The sequence below is a fragment of the Dipodomys spectabilis genome, unplaced genomic scaffold (genome assembly GCF_019054845.1).
Source record: "Dipodomys spectabilis isolate Male_0828 unplaced genomic scaffold, ASM1905484v1 ptg000039l, whole genome shotgun sequence".
In the NCBI taxonomy this organism is placed as follows: Eukaryota; Metazoa; Chordata; class Mammalia; order Rodentia; family Heteromyidae; genus Dipodomys; species Dipodomys spectabilis.
Window position 1 is genome coordinate 4,894,049 of NW_024870716.1, and position 17,677 is coordinate 4,911,725.

General features: G+C 40.3%; 1 protein-coding gene across 1 annotated transcript in view; it reads right to left on the reverse strand.

Annotated features, from left to right (window-relative positions):
• The window catches only part of Tmem117 (transmembrane protein 117), a 379,539-nt gene that overhangs the window by 78,235 nt on the left and 283,627 nt on the right, over nucleotides 1–17,677 (reverse strand). The window contains exon 6 of the mRNA XM_042677617.1: nucleotides 8,094–8,253. Within this exon, the coding sequence (XP_042533551.1) occupies nucleotides 8,094–8,253 (160 nt within the window). The remainder of the gene's footprint in view (nucleotides 1–8,093; nucleotides 8,254–17,677) is intronic.

Here is a 17,677-nt window from a genome sequence, read left to right on the forward strand (position 1 = left end):
CGGTCGTGGGGCCTGAACTCTGGGCCTGGGCGCTGTCCCTCAGCTCTTCAGCTTAAGGCTAGTGCTCTACCACTTGAGCCACAGTGCCACTTCCAGCTTTTTTCTTTCTGCTTATGTGGTGCTGAGGAATTGAACCCAGAGACTCGAGCATGCAAGGCAAGTGCTCTACCACTGAGCCAACTTCCCAGCCCAGTACAATGCATCTTGATCAATGTCACTCTTCCCACTATTCTCTCCCTGTTAACCCCCCCATCTCTACCCTTAAGTTACATAGCTTAATTATAACACAGTGTACATTGAATATAGTGACTGTATTTGTTTGCTCTTCTTTCTTCCATTTGTGTGACCCACCCCATTGTCCTAACCCCAATATGTTTTCATTTTAGACATACATTTTTGTATGTTGACTTATTTTGTTACAAAACTAAGATCTATATCCTTTTATTTCATGCCATTCCTATACTTTAGGTCTCATTCAACTTGCCAGATAAATATACACAGCTATTGAAATCAAACCAAGATTAAATAAATGGTAAGCATTGCAAGCATAAATATCATTTCAGCAAAGGGATATTTATAAAATGAATTTTCAGAAAAAATTAGAGGAAAAGCCATGCATATATTTCATTTTTATTTCTTTAGTTTCTCACTATATGCACCACAGGAGCGACAGGTTTAGAGGAGAAATGTGAAGAATTCTGAAAAATTCCTCAAACTCCATCAAACACAATAAATTCAGAATGCCATCTGGCAGTTGAGAATCTTCCTGGGGTTCCCATACATTTCCATCTGATTCACCATGTAACAGTGAACACTCAGTTACCACCTGTTATCTGAGAAGAGCAAGTTTTCAGAACCATCATTGCACTAATTGAAAATGCATGCTTTACCAGGTGCTGACAGCTCATTTCTGTCATCCTATCTACGTAAGAGGCTGAGATCTGAGGATCTCAGTTTGAAGATGGCCCAGCAAAAAAGTCCATGAGACTCTTACCTCTAAGGACCATCAAAAAGCTCAAAGTGGAGCTGTATCTCAGCTTGGAGCTAAAACTCTAAAGGACAGCACCCTGGCCCTGAAGTCAAACCCCCAATACTGGCAAACAAAGACAAGACATATATACTGTAAAAATACAAATTTGAAGGTGTTAATCTGGGTGCCTCAGTGAATCTTTGGGGGAAAAGAAATGACTGCCTATGTGCAGAATTTATGTACAAAATTTATAACTTTCCAGTTTTGTTAGTGAGAATATATGTGTGTGTGTAGCTCCTGTGGCTTGAACTCAGAACCTGAGAGCTGCCTGTGAGTTTCTTTGCTCAAGGCTAACATTCTACCTCTTGAGCCACAGTTTAATAAATAATAAATAAACAAATATATAAAAATCTACCCCAAAAAAGTCTGGCTTTTTTTGGTAGTTAATTTGAGATAAGAGTTTCATGGACTTTCCTGTCAGGGCTGGCTTCGAACCTGGGTCTTCAGAATTCAGCCTCTTGAGTAGGCTGGATTACAGGCATGAGCCATTGGCACCTGGCCTAACTTTCCACTTTTTAAATCATGCTTTAGTTCTCTTCTAAGAAAATGCCTCAGGGACTGAAGTATTTTGTTTTAAATTGGAATGAAACTTGAATGTCTCTATTTTCCACTTACTTAACCAAATCTTACAATTCCTCCAAGCTATATTCTTCCTACATTAAACAAAAAGACCTAAGTGATCTTTCTTGCTCACAATAATCCCTTACAGATCTTAATGCCTGTTTTACAACCATGATCTATATTATAGGCCAACTAGATTAGCAATTTCAAGTGAATGGGTTTTCACTCTGGTATTTGTGATTTAGAGCCTATGTTATTGGATTGTTTTGGTTTGGTTTTAACTGAAAGCTCCAATTTTTCTAGATCTCCATTACCCTCTTCTAAATTCCTGGTATCATTGGCCATCACTCAAGACATCCACCTAGGCACCTCATGAAAACCACCAATTTGTCAGGCACGGGTGGCTCACATCTGTAATCCTAATCAGGAGGCTGAGATCTGAGGACTGCAGTTCAAAGCCAGCTGGGGCTGAAAAGTTTGTGAGACCCTTATCTCCAATAAACGATTCAGAAATAGCACTGTGGCTCAAGTGGTAGAGTGCTAGTCTTGAGCTCAAAGAGGCTGAGTGACGGTGCCTAGGCTCTGAGTTCAAGCCCTAGAACCATCAAAATAAAATAAAATAATAAATACAATCATTTCAAATATCTGCTGCTTCATTCAACCAGCAGTGATGTTCAAAAAAAAATGCTGACTGTTTATAAGGTAGACCCTTCACCCTTAGGAAGTACCATGGAGAGTATAGGCTTTTACCAGGAATCCAGGAATGACTTAAATGATAAGCCCTATATAAAATCACATAAGACCTCTTATATAAATCACCATTACTGAGTTTTCAAAGCCTTCAAGTAAGAAATGTGAAAATATAAAACACCTATGTTGAAGAAATGATAAAAAAAATCCCAAAGCCTAGCTTAGAATGGACAGAGACAGAAAGAAACCTTTCTTTGTAAAGAGCTATATGCAAAATGAGTTGTAAGAACTTAGCCTGAAAAATATATTCCAACTTGTCAAAGCACCATAACCAAGGAAGATAAATCTGTGAGATGATCCATCCCAAATAACTAGTGAAGTGTTGGAAGTAGAGGTATGGTTCAAGTGGTAGAACATTAGCCCTCCACATGCTGGCACACACACACACACACACACACACACACACACACACACACACACACACACCCCACATGGACATTTTCTTTAGATTTTTTTCTTTCCAAATTGCACTGGTCTGTATGCGTCACATTATATTTTACTATCTAGTGTTTGGAGATTATACTAAAATCACAGAAAAATATGACAAAGGAAGAGGTGGCATTATCCCCCCAAAACTGTACTCATTACATGACTTATGTAACTGTAACCCCTCTGAACATCACTTTTATAACAACAATAAAAAATTAGAAAAATGCATTACCAATAGTTTTATTAAGAAAGTCATAGAAATCCTATTTCATAAACACCTGCCCAAATAATTGTACCTTCTCTAAAAGCATTTATAATTGGCTTGCTAATTCTAGTAGAATTAAAATATTTACAGAAATAGTATCCTATTCTTAGGGCTAGGTTGTAGCTCAGTGTCCGAGAGTGTGTTTTATGAGTAAAAGGTTCTAGCCTCAGTTCCTGTATCACAAAAAACCATTCTAATGTTATCTTCTATTTTTTAATAAAAAATTAATCAAACAGTATTTTTTATAGTTTAAGTGGAGTTTTCTCTCATGGGAAAATCCCAGGATAAATTGTGTTAAAACCATTTAAAGAAATCTAATGAGGATGGCCCTATAAATTCAAATTTCTCTGTTCAATTGCACTAATTTTACTACTTGTCTGTGGGATGTGTATATGTAAGTGTGCGCATGTATGCTAGTACTGGGGCTTGAACTCAGGTCCTAGGTACCATTCTTTAGCTTTTTTGTGCTCAGTGTTAGAACTCTACCACTTGAACCATGCATCCACTGCTGAATATGTTTGCTGATTAACTGAAGATAAGAGTCTTACAGACTTTTTTTTTTTTTGCCCTGGTCTGCCTTTGAACCTTGATTCTCAAATCTCAGCCTCCTGAGTAGCTAGGATTACAGGCTTGAGTTACTGGCGCTGGGCTTAGTTCCACTAATTTTTACTACTAGTCTATTTTTCTTTTAACCAGAAACATGTGGATGTGGGATGAATTGGATCACAGTTCAGCTGGTTATGGGTGTCTTAGGATATTTGTCCGATGACTTATCAGACATCTTTAATACGTAAGGTTTCTGGGGCTGTGTCTCTTTAACTCCCGACCACTGGTGTATGGGTACTATTTCCAGATCATCTGATTGCTGCTCACAGAGGGAATCATATTTGGCTTGAGCTCCAGGCTGACCTTTCCATTCTGCAGCCTCATCAAGCTGATATGACTGTAGCCTGCTCCTACCCCATGCAAGGAACTGCCCGGTAGGGGAGGTTCCAGGGATGCCCAGGAATAAGGATGATGGGGATGTGTGGATGTGCAGTGCCTGGCAAAGATGGCACAGAGATGCTGACAAGAAAGGCTCAGGGGCTTCAAGGCAGGGGGTGTTGAAATGGTTTCAATGCCTGGATTCTATGAGTAGAGCAGTCAAGACACAATCTGGGGAGGAAGAAGAGGCTCGCAGACATCTTGGGAGTGAAAAGCTACCTGTAGTACAATGCAGAGCAGCTTAGGTTGGAGCTGGATCCAAGAGACACAGAAGAAAAACGAATCCAGGGCCAGAAGGCAGAAAAGACTGAGGAAGAGCTCTTGGAATTTATTTTGAGCCATAAGAATCCATTTGGAGGTGGAGAAGTGATATATACAGTATAGATTTTTTAATCTTTTTTTAAAAAGTATTTTTATTGTAAAGATACTGCACAGAAGGGTTACAGTTACATGAGCAAGGTAATGAGTATATTTCCTATTGAGCATTGTTGCCTTCTCCTTTGTTTTTCTCCCTACCATCCCTTCCCTCCCCACCTCCCCAACTCCTCCCTCCTTCCCCCGCCCCCGCCCCAAAGTTGTAAAGTTCATTTTCAACACAGTGTCTTGTACATCTCATTGTTACAATGGGCCAATGCATCCTTATTTCAGCGTTTTGTTATTTCCCTTCCCCTCCCAAATTAGAAAAATGTACATACAAGATGCAGGGCACCCGAATCAAATAAATCTTTTTTTTTGAACTCAAGGCCTCATACTTGCTGGGCAGATGCTTCACTACTTCAGCCACACCTCAAAATCCTTTTGCTTTGGTCCTTTTTTTGAGGAAAGGTCTTTTTTTTTTTTCTTGCCTGAGCTAACTTGGATTGCAATCCCCCTATTTATATTCCCTGCTGTGGCTGTTCTCATCACACCTAGCTTTTTCTGCTGAAAAGAAGGGTGTCTTGAGAATTTTTTTTTTTGCCTGAAAGTTCCATCCTTGTAGTCTCAGCCTCCCATATAGCTCAGATGACAAGCAGATGACACCTGCTTTGCTTGGCTATGGATTGATATGGGATCTCTCTAACTGTTTAGCCCAAGCTGGCTTCAAACCACAGCCTTCCCCCATTTCAGCCTCTGGAGTCACTAGAATTACAGGGGTGAGCCACCAGGTGCTGAGAGCAAACTGCCTAGCGCATGGAAGAAAGGGGAGAGCTAGAGGCAGACAGCGTCAGGGCAAAGCAGTGTCTGGACTAGACTGCTGACAGGAAAAAAAGAAAGGAGAGAGAAGTATTGGGGTACAAGAGATAGAAAAAGATGAGTCAGTATGCTTCACTGGCCAGCTTGTAAGACGAAGGGACAGAGAACTAGCTTTGGGAAGTCCTTTTCAACTCCCCTTCGTATGATCATAAAGTAACATACTTATTCCTAATCATTACCTATGGCTAATTATATGATTAATAACATAGCTTGATATATCTTGTGATGTGGTATTTGAGAGCCCAGGTCTCCCCTTCTGCTTTGGCACTGCCCAGTCTCCAGCTTCCCATACTGCCTCACTCAGTTCAAGAATAGGCACAGGACAATCTCTTCCCAGGAAATCTGAAGTTGGGACTGACCATTCGAATGATTGTCCCCTCTGGGATGTTTGGCAGTAACTTTTCCCTTCCATATAAACTAGCAGAAGCTGGTTTTCAGGGAAAGGCAAAACGGAAAGCAGAAAGGATCCAGGGAAGATGAGGGATGGAGGCAAGTCTCTGCTTTCCAGTGTCTCTAATGGTGACTACCTTCTCGCTCTTGAAATAGCCCGGGCGTTTCTCTATGGTATACAGACACTCTCCCTTTGATTGGGATTAGCATTACTTGCAGCCCAAATGGTTCCAATGAGTGCATTCCTTTGCATGAACTAACTCCTCATCATCAGTCTGTCTCAGGCTACTCTCTGAACACTTCAGCAAATTTACTGACTCCTTATTTTCTGTTTTTCCCTACTCTATAATGTCTTTCTCTTTCCAAGCCTGTACAAATCCTGATTTCTGCTCTTCTGCTCCTCTTTCCATGTTCAGTAAGTGCTGTTTTGAATAAACACATGATTTCTATAAATGGTAATACTCTATTTTTTTCCACTTGAAGATCTTGGTTTTAGTGACAGTTAGAAGGCTAATAAAATGTACACAAAGAAGGTACATGCTAGGAAATAGTAACAGCCAGTCAGGGAAGGTATGTTCTCACATATATAAATTTTAAGCAAATTCAAGAAGATAGTTCTTGGCCTTTGTGTTTTAGATAGTTTCAAAGAGATCTCATTGGACCACTGAGCCAAAATAGACATTCTACTGTTGTGAAGTGAATTTATGAGGAGATGGAAAAGATAAAAACCAGCCTTTAAACAAGTAATGAGGATACAGTGGCAAATAAGTTCTATCAATTTAATTTAGAGCCAGCACTGGTGCTTCATGCCTTTAATCCTAGCTACTGAAGAGGTTCAGATCTAGGCAAAGCTGAAAACCTCTTATCTCCCATTAACCAGCAAAAAGTCAGGAGGAGAGGTCAGGCTCAAATGGTGGAGCTCCAGCCCTGAGTGAAGAAGCCAAGTTTGAGTGCGAGGCCCTGAGTTCAAGACTCAGCACTGGTATCAAAAAATAAAGCAAATTAATTAGATAGATAGATAGATGATAGATGTGAAGCTCTCCAGGTAAGATCATGTGACTGCCAAGAGACCAATCTGGAGCTCACCAATGCACACCAAGTGTCTGGCCTTCTACACTAGTCTAAGCTATTTCACAGGGAGGGATAAAGAAATACCTCTATTTTAAGATGAGACATGGGGCTGGGAAGGTGGCTCAGTGGTAGAGTGCTTGCCTTGTATGCCTGAGGCCCTGGGTTCAATTCCTCAGCACCACATAAGCGAAAAGAAAAAAGCTGGAAGTGGTGCTGTGGCTCAAGTGGTAGAGCGCTAGCCTTGAGCTGAAGAGCTGAGGGACAGCGTCCAGGCCCAGAGTTCAGGCCCCATGAATGGACCCCCCCCCCAAAAAAAGATGAGACATAACCTACCAATTTCATGAATTCAGTCATTTAAAGCTAAAATGAATTTGAAAATAGCACCCATTACAAGCAGCAGTACATTCTTAGTGCCTTCTTGAACTTAATGCCCATTATGTATTATAGTACAAAACAAAACAAAACCCAACACACTATTGTTCTTACTGAGGCAACACAGAATAGCTCACATAAAGCCTCCTTGCCTCTAGAAATAAGAAAAGCAATCTAGTATCCTGCAAAATTCTCACATAAATTCACAATACAATGGCTCTTCCTTTCTCTCTGACAATAGTAGCCTTTGTTCGGGTAATTTATAGTGTCTCTGGAGGTGAAGAAAGCTAAATTGTCTTATGAAAACAGTAAGCAAGTGTCTAGCAAGTGGGTGGTGGACATTTAATGAGCAAGATAAAACACTAAGATATAGATAAAGTCTCTTTCTACCCCACTGAAGAGAATATTTCTAAAACCCAAACATTCACACCAGAAGATTACAAGAATCTCACTTGTTAGTGTGACACCATTGTACCCCCTGCAAAAAAAAAAAAAAATCTGTTGCTAAGCAAGGAAGATATATTGGTTACATGAAAATGGGATGATCTCTGGTGAATACTGAAAGTGATCATTTCCATAAACCAGAGAAAAAGCCTTTTTAAAAAATGTTAACATCACTCCATTTCAATTGCTATAAAACCCTGCTTTGCTGGCTTGCTCACATCCTCAAGTTTTCCTGTTTCCCAGTTACTAAATGACAGCTTTCTGGACTTTTGTTTTGTTTTGCCTTTTTTTCTCTCCCTTTGAAACCATCTCTAAAAATATTACCCTGCTGCATTCTTTTTAGGCACCTACCTTGCCATGTTGATAAAATGAATTTCTGGTGTCTCCTCTCCCTCCCAGTAAAACTTATGAAAATCAGATCATTAGTCATTGCAGCTGTAAGCTGTATAGTTACTAGCTTTCTGCACCTGTCACCTATTAGTGTCCTTTTGTTTTGTTTTGTTTTCATTCTCAGAACAAAGCATAGACAAACTTCAGGGAGCAGAGAGGAAAACAAAGACTTACCTGCATCACAATTAGAAGGTCAAAGACCAAGATGAAAGAAGCAAGGAATGCTCTGGAAACTTCATCACTGGGCAAAAATCCTCGATTAAGCTTGTCCCAGCTTATCCAGTCAGTAGTAATGACTAGAACAACGACGGAAGTAAGAGTAAAAAGGACCGTCCTGCAAAAGAAAGACACTCATTATAGCAGAGAGAGGTGCTAATGCTCAGGACTGCACAGGTCATCAGTGCAGTATGGTCAGTATGGTCACTGCACATCTACACCAAGGCTGTCTCACTCAGACTGAATTTGAGAAGCACTTCTTGAAATCAAAGCCTTGTAAAATCTCTGTATTAGTTGTTGTTGTTTGTGCTGGTTCTGGGACTTGAACTCAGGGCCTGAGCATTATTGCTCAACGTTAACCCTCTTAATACTTGAGCCACACCTACACTTTCTGGTTTTTTGTTTTAGTGATCATTAGAGATAAGAGTCTCATGTGAACGCCAGTAGTCCATACTTAAAATCATAACTACTCAGGTGGCTGAGATCGGAGGATTGTAGTTCAAAGCCAGTCCAGGCAGGAAAGACTCTTCTTATCTCTAAAAAATAGGGCGACATGGAGGCTGTGGTTCAAGTGGGAGAGGGCTAGCCTTTGAGTAAAAAATAGTTAAGGGACAGTGTTTGGGTCCTGAGTTCAAGTACCAGGACTGGCACACACACACACACACACACAAATGGCCAAATTAGTCTTCATTATTAACATTGAAAGGAGGTGTGAAAAGTGCGTGGTTGAATTAGATCTGTCAGATCATTGTGCTGAATGTTGATGAGCCTCCATTTTTAGGGATCTATTTGTATCTAGATATTGTTTTGAAAAGTTAAAAGGCCAGAATAGTTATGTCAAAATGACTTTAATCAGAAAGCAGTAAGTAAAAGAAAAAAAGGAATTAAAGAATAATATGGTTGTAGAATAAAACCATAAGAAAAACCCATAAATGTCTGGAAATGACAAAACTACTGTTGTAATAGTTTATACCTTGGAAAAGAATACTATGAATTTTTCTGGAAGTTTCTTTTTGGTGGTACAGAGTGCATATTTCTAACAAAAACTTGATTTTGTTTTTAAACACTTCTTGTTTGGAGCAGGGTATACTTTCATAGAACAGATGTGGTGAGATCATCTTCTTTGTACATATGAATAGTAAAGATACATTGTTTTTCTACTGAGTCTAGGACTCAAATTCAGAGCCTCTTATTCTCAATTTTTTTTTTCCTCAAGGCTGGTACTGTACCATTCAAGTCTCAGCTCCACTTCCAGCATCTTAGAGGTTAATCGGAGGTAAGAATCACTTGGATTTTCCTGCCTGGGACGTTTCAGACCTAGAACCTCAGATCTCAGCCTCCTAAATAGCTGGATTACAGGTGTGAGCTACCAGCATCTAGCTGAATGTGTACAATTTTTTTTTGTTTACTTATCAATTAGACTTCAGCTGGGTAAAGGAGTTATTCTAAGTCATGCTGAAATCATCTCATTAGTAATGAAGTCATTTAAATTTGTCATTATATTTTTGTCAAAATTTAATGAGCACCTTGACACTTAGAATTTACCACCATTTTTTCGTGTGATCAACTTCCTGAGATCAACTCAGCACCTGTTCACCTCTCAGCTGATCACTCTGTTGGATATATTTCATTTTCTCACTATGTAATACTCTCCAGACTTCTTAGCAAGTGTTTGCTCGCCTTTTGGATGTACTTCTGTTTTGACAATGGCTGTGGCTACAGATTTCAAGAAACAGTCACCGGTAACATTTTATTACTCCAAAGGGAAATTAGAGGAGGTATTCTGCCTGATATTAATATTTAATGTTACAGAAAAGGAATAAAAATGACAATCATTAAATATGAATGCACAGAGCTCAAAATAAGAGGCTTAAAAACAAAGTCCCAAGAGAATGGGGAGGGGAAGGGGGAAGAAGATCAAGATGTATTTATTTGTCGTATCATCTCTAAAATCATGCTGAATTATATATATATATATATATGTATATGTATATATATATATGTATATATATATATATATACACACACAGACACATTCATTGTGCATACTATCTCCAAAGTCATGCTGAATTAGATATGCATATACATAATCTGTACCACTATTCTATCATCATCATCATCCCTATATTACAAGAAGAGAAACTGAAGCATGGGGCACGTAAATAGTCCAAAGATTTCCCAAAGTTATATAAACTTCAAGGGAGCAGTGACATAGATTGCTCAGTGTGAAAAGATGGCATGCACCAGTAATGAAAGAGGAAGATGAGCCCAGAGGAGCACAAGTTCAAGACCATGCGTATGTCAAATTAACTAACAAGAAGCCAGAAGTAGAGATGTAACTCAAGCAGTAGAGCAACAGTCTTTTTTTTGTCAGGTGGGGGGCTTGAACTCTGGGCCTGGGCACTGTCCCTCAGCTCTTCAGCTCAAGGTGGGCGCTCTACTACTTGAGCCACAGCGCCACTTCTGGTTTTTCGGAGATAAAAGTTTCATGGCTTTTTCTGCCCGGGCTGGCTTTGAACTGCAATCCTCAGATCTCAGCCTCCTGAGTAGCTAGGATTACAGGTGTGAGCCACCGACGTCTGGCTGAGCATCAGTTTTAAGAGGAAAAAGCCAAGTGAGAGTTGGAGGCCCTGAGTTCAAGCACCAGTACTGAAAAAAAAAAGGCTCCAGCCCAGGCTGACCTGAAACAGGTTGTACTGTATTTATTGCAAGGTATTGGATTTGAATATAATTATATTTAAATCCAGAATTTGATCTCTTTTCTTTTGCATCTTAACTGAGGAAAATTGTCCAAAAGCACTCCACATTGAAAAGTAAAATTGGAGAGACTGACAGGTTCTGAGAAGAAATAGTTAAATGGAATAAATCTCAAGAACATGCATGAATTCTACCCATCCATGTTACCTTTTATAGTTGTTATGCCAACCCTGGGGCTTGAACTTAGGGGCTGGGTACTGTCCCTGAGCTTTTTCACTCAAGGATGGTACTCTACCACTTGACCATACAGCTCCACTTCAGCTTTTTGGTGGTTAACTGGAAATGAGAATGTCATAAATTTTCTTGCCTGGCTGGCTTCAAACTGTGATGCTCAGACCTCAGCCTCTTAAGTAGCTAGGATTACAGTCATGAGCCACCTTTGCCCGGCTTCTTTGAGTTTTTGTTTACTCAGTAGGGCTGAAAAGCAAGATGTGAGCCCGGGACCCTGAGATTTTTTTCTTTTTTTTATATACTTTTATTGAAAAGATACAGTACAGAGGGATTACCGTTACATGAGCAAGGTAATGAGTCCATTTCCTATGGAGCATTGTTACCCCCTCCTTTATTTTACCCCTACCATCCCTTTCCTCTCCACCTCCCCAACTCCTCCCTTCCCCCCCTCCCCCCGCCCCAGCCATTGATTTTGAGGGTTAATTTTATACCCTGCTACTTTGCCAAAGTTTTGGATCAGCTTGAATAACTTGGGAGTGGAAGGACCCTGAGTTTTGGGGAGTTTCAGCTTGTCTTTTTTTTTGGGGGGGGTCCGGTCGTAGGGCCTGAACTCTGGGCCTGGGCACTGTCCCTCAGCTCTTCAGCTCAAGGCTAGCGCTCTACCACTTGAGTCACAGTGCCACTTCCAGCTTTTTTCTTTTTTGCTTATGTGGTGCTGAGGAATCAAACCCAGGGCCTCAGGCATACAAGGCAAGCGCTCTACCACTGAGCCACCTTCCCAGCCCCTCCAGCTTGTCTTTTTTAAGTAGCATCCAATTAAACAATTATCTGGATTATTTGCCTTTCAGACTGAAGCTGGTGCCACAGCATCATATTTGCTTATCAGTTCTGCTTTCTCTTACTCCAGTCAAATGCAAAGGATCCATTCATAATTATCAGATTGAGGGAGAATATTCTTTACTTTCATGGCTTCAAAGTTCCCGTTTAACTGTGTTCTTTGCCTCAATGGTTGTTAATACCTCTTCTATTACTAAGAATGTGAAGCCACGGATAATGAATGCAGCTTTTCTAGTCCAATGGTCCCAATGTCCACCCAGTTGATGCTAAAGAAGGGGAAATTCAGGTGGCACCTGTGGCTCATGCCTGTAATCCTAGCTCTCAGGAGTCTAAGATCTGAGGATTGAGACTCGAAGGCAGCCCAGATGGGAAAGTCTGTGAGACTCTTATCTCCAATTAACCACCAAAAAGCCAGAAGTAGAGGTGTGATTCAAATGGGAGAAGACCAGCCTTGAGTGGAAAAGCTAAGGAATGGCATCCAGAGCCCAAGTCTAAACTTCAGTTCTGGCATAAAAGAAAAAAAAACTTCTATTTTAGCTATCAAAATTGATTGATATTGTTTGGTTTCATTTATAAACAACTTAAGATACATTTATTGGGTAGTCAAATATCCTGAAGGCAGGCATTAAATCAAGAGACAGAAGACTTAGTTTGAATCAGCCATGAAGAGCTCACTCAATTAGGCTTAACTATCAGGTGATTTCATTTTTATTATACCACATAGCAGAATTGCGCAGAATCAGTGAACTAATATAATGCAAACAAAATGTCTGCACAGTGCAGCAGCTCATGCATGAAATCCTAGCTATTCACAAGGCAGAGAACAGGAAGATTGTTCCAGACCAGTCAGGAAAGAAGTTAGCAAGACCCATCTTAATAAACTTGTCATAGTGGAGAACGTATGTAATTTAGTTAAGTGGGAAATCATATGGAGGAGGAACACAATCTGAAGCTGGTTCTGGGAAAAACCTGAAAAAAATAAAACTAAAGCAAATAAGGGGATATTGGGGACATGGTTCAAGTGGTAGAGTACCTGCTAGCAAGTTCAAACCACCAAAAATAACCTGTTGATATTTGATCACTTTTCATTTTATTAAAAACAATTCCGTGTGTTCCAATGTCACAAATACTTCTATGTGTTTTAATGTGAGCCCTTATTCATGCTCTGAAATGTTGATAAGCTTTGATTCCAGTCAAGAATATCCTACTCCTTTTCCATGGTGCTACACAATTTTTATAGTCTTGGAGAAAACAAGACCATTTCGCTCTTCTACAATCCTCTGGTTAAAATGTGAGAAGTCAACCAAAACAAGTCAAATCATGTTTCACGGTTTCTTAGTGAAAAGTTAAAAAAAAAATCCAGGAATCCTCTTCAAAGTAAAAAGTTTAAGGTTGTATCAATACAATAAGAGAATGCATGAACTGAGAGATAATCTTACATTTGGAAGTGCTAAATACATAAAATGTGGCATGATAATGGAATTTATAATGATTTAATAACATACCTTTTTGTGTATGTGTGCTGGTCTTGGGACTTGAACATGGGACCTGGGCACTAAGCTTTTTTTTTTTTCCTCAAGATTGGTGCTGTACTACTTGAGCCACAGCTCCACTTCTAGGTTTTTTACTTGTCACTGGAGATATGGGGCTTTTCTGCTTGAGCTGGCTTTGAACCAGAATCCTCAGCTCTCAATCTCCTGAGTAGCTAGGATTCCAAGTAAGAGCCACTGGCACTTGGCTAATCCCATAAAATTTAAACATGCTGTTGATTAGAAAAACAAATCAATAAAACAGGCAGGCAAAGAGAGAGCATTTCCCTTCACTTTTTACTACTGTACCAAGGAGCCTCATGCAAATATACAATTCCCCCTGGAACCCTGAAATCACAGATGGTCATGTAAGAATGCCAATGCTTTGGGGCTGGCTTGTTTGCATTATCAATTGTTGCATCTGTAAGAAAAAAACAAACAAACAGTGCCCATCCGGGTCCTCCAGCCAGTGCATCCTGATAGATAGAGCTCATTTGGACCCAAAGCCCAAATGATGAAGTCCAGGTTGCCACTTGGAGAGAGCAATTACCTCTCCCCTGCTCTTGAGAACAGCAAGTAACCCACAGGCACGGAGGTAACATCTGCCAAATGACCTCATGAAAGAACACAGCTTCGCCATCTGGCCTTCATTTAAATAAATGCTGTGGCCAGTTATTGGCCATCCTGAGCACATTTGTTAAGATAGGATCCCGGAGAAAGGAACTGTAGTTATGAACTCATCTTGTTTGTGGCTCCATTGGGATCCACAGTCTATAAAGGAAATTATTAGACTCTAATGTTGTCTATTAAACTATACATTTATACATTATTTATCTTTATATCTCTCTATTTCTTCATCAAGAGAGGTGCCCCGGACACAGTAGGAGCTCAAGAAGTACTGGACAAATGGAAATGAAGAAATCGCTTGATAGCTCTTAGTTCTCAAAAGGATATGAGAAGTGGATGAAAAGTTACACACACACACACACACACACACACACACACACACACACACACACACATTTATGTGAACAGCATTCTTGTATCCTACCAGCCCAAGTTGTGCAGTGCCCAACCTTCTCAAGGAAGCCACAACCTGACCTTGATACAGAGAAACTTGATACAGAGGTGCTCAATGAAATAACCATGTATATATAAATTATACATATATATATATATATATATATATATATATATATATATATATATATGTCGGTTGTAGGGCTTGAACTCTGGGCCTGGGTGCTGTCCCTCAGCTCTTCAGCTCAAGGCTAGCACTCTACCACTTGAGCCACAGCCCCACTTCCTGTTTTCTAGCAGTTTATTGGAGATAAGAGTTTCATGGACTTTCCTGCCTGGGCTGGCTTTGAGCCAAGATTCTCAGACCTCAGCCTCCTGAGTGGCTAGGATTACAGGCGTGAGCCATTGGCCCCAGGCTAGTAACCATATTTCTTATAGTAGCTAGACCTTTCCTACCTGTGTCTGAGGGCTGTCAGTTGTTTACTGAAAGGCAGTTAAGTGTCATTGATAGAGATAGAGAACAGGTAGTCTTGGTCAAAAAGGACCATGTTGGTTTCTTTGGGTTTCATAGGTTTTTGTTGTTTTGTGCCAGTAGCACAGCTTGAACTTAAGGCATGGCTCTGTCTCTTAGCTTTTTCATCCAAGGCTGGTGCTCTATCACTCCAGCCACATTTCTACTTATGGCTTTTTGCTGGTTGAGGAGAAGAGTCTCACCCAACTTCCTTTTATGACTGGCTTTGATGCAATCCTCCTGAGTAGCTGGGATTACAGGTATGAGCCACTGGCTCCTGGCTGGGTTTCATATTTTAAATGTGGAATTAGCATGATGGGCATGTTATTAGTGCTCTACAAATAGTTTGTATGTGTGAAATTGTGTGTGTGTGTGTATGTGTGTATATGTATGTGAAAGAAACGATACTGGGGCTTGAACTCAGAGTCTTGTGCTGTTGCTTGGCTTTTCTGCTCAAGGCTTATGCTCTACCACATGAACCATACCTCCACTTCTGGCTTTTTGCTAGTTAACAAGAGCATCTCATAAATTGCTGTGCCTAGGCTGGCTCCAAACCTCTGTCCTCCTATTTTAGACTCCTGAGTAGCTAACATAACAGGTGTGAGCCACCAGTGCCCAGCTCTTCACAGTTTAAATGAATAGATTCATCTATGCAATCTGGAGTAGAAAACTCTTTTTAAATCGTATTTTGTTGTCTTTAAGTAGTTGGACAAAGTAGTTGCCATTCAGCAAAGCACTTTAGAAATACAGTGCATTTTGATCCATGTCACCCTTCCAACATTCTCACCCATGCCTGCCAGCCCATCCTTTCCCTCACTTTTCTTAATGTTTAGGGTATGTATTTTTTTTTCTGCCATTTAACAAAGCAGGGTATGAATTAAAGGGACCTTGATCTGTGTCATCCCTTTAACATCCCCCCCCCCTTTGATTTGCCTCTTCCCTTATTTTCAAATCAGTGGTATATACAATGAATTCTTGACTTCATTCTCCCGTCTTCCCCCCTCTGTTGGTCTACCCCTCCCCCTTTGTCCTCCCAAGTAAGTACCAATTTCCTGGTACTTATTTTGTTGAGTTTTGACTTAATCTTTCTAAAGAATTATATTTATTTGAAATTCTTATCTCTTAACTCTCCACCAGAGAAGTTTACAGAGAAGCTACTGGAATTTATGATACTTTCTCCAATGTGTACTGAAGAACAGATCCATACAATGCAAAGTTAAGTTAGATGGCTGAAATAGGCATGCTAATTCTATATGTTTTAGCAAACTCATCTGCCCAATGTTTCTTCCTGGTGAGGTACCTTGTATATACTGAATAACCAATCCAGCACGGAAAAACAATGAGACAGACTCTTTTAATCTTTAATCCTAGGAGTAAAATATTACTCCAAGTTCAGAAATAATAGGAGTAATGAAGATAAGGTTGTAAATATCAACCATGACTACAGATCTAGCAGAAGTAACTACATTATTGCTGATTTGATGAAAATAAAATGATAGCTACAACATTTCAGACATATTTTTGACTTTAAAAAATAGGAAATATGAGCCAGGAGCTGGTGGCTCACACCTGTAATCCTAGCTACTCAGGAGACTGAGATCTGAGGATTGTAGTTCAAAGCCAGCTCAGGAAGAAAGTCCGTAAGACTCATCTCCAATAAACCACTAGGAAAATCAGAAGTGGAGCTGTGGCTCAAGCTATAGAGTGCTCGCCTTCAGCTGAAGAGCACAAGGACAGCGCCCAAGCCCAGAGTTCAAGCCCCACAACCAACAAAGAAAAAAAAGCAAGAAAGAAAATAGAAAGTTTAAATCAAACATATCAGGTTGCATCTTTTTCCTGTGCTTAAATTTTAGCTATAATATGATAAATAAGGAAAGAGAAGGAATGGAGAGGAAGGGAAGAGAATGGAAGGGAAAAAGGGAAGGGAAGGGAAGAAAAGGGAATAGAAAGGGAAGGGAAGGGAAGGGAAGGGAAGGGAAGGGAAGAGAAGGGAAGAAGGGAAAAGGAAGGGAAAAAGGGAAGGAAAGGAGATGTGCCTTGGTGGCTCACACTTATAATCTTAGTCACTCAGGAGTCTGAGACCTGAGGACCCCAGTTCAAAGCCAGCCAGGGAGAGAAATCTAAAAGACCCTTATCTACAACTAACCAGCAAAAAGCAAAAAGTGGAGGTATCCCACAAGTGGTAGAGCACCAGCTTTGAGTGAAAAGACTAAGCAAGAACACAAAGCTCTGAGTTTGAGCCCTAGTATTAGCAAGAAGGGGGGGGAGAGGAAGAAAGGAAGGAAAAAGAGAGAGGAAGAAAGGAAGGAAGGAAGGAAGGAAGGAAGGAAGGAAGGAAGGAAGGAAGGAAGGAAGGAAGGAAGGAAGGAAGGAAGGAAGGAAGGAAGGAAGGGAAGGAGGGAAGGAAGGAAGGAAGGGGAAAAGTTAAAGTGTATTTTATCTGATAAAAATAGGAATTTTTAAAAATGGATTTTTAGGGCTGGGAAGTTGGCTCAGTGGTAGAGTGCTTGCCTCGCATGCATGAGGCCCTGGGTTCGATTCCTCAGCACCATATAAGCAGAAAAATCCTGAAGTGGCACTGTGGCTCTAGTGGTAGAGTGCTAGCCTTGAGCTGAAGAGCTGAAGGACAGTGCCCAGGCCCAGAATTCAGGCCCTATGACCACCACCACCACCAACAACAACAAAAATGGATTTTTACATTGATCTAGGAAAAGGAT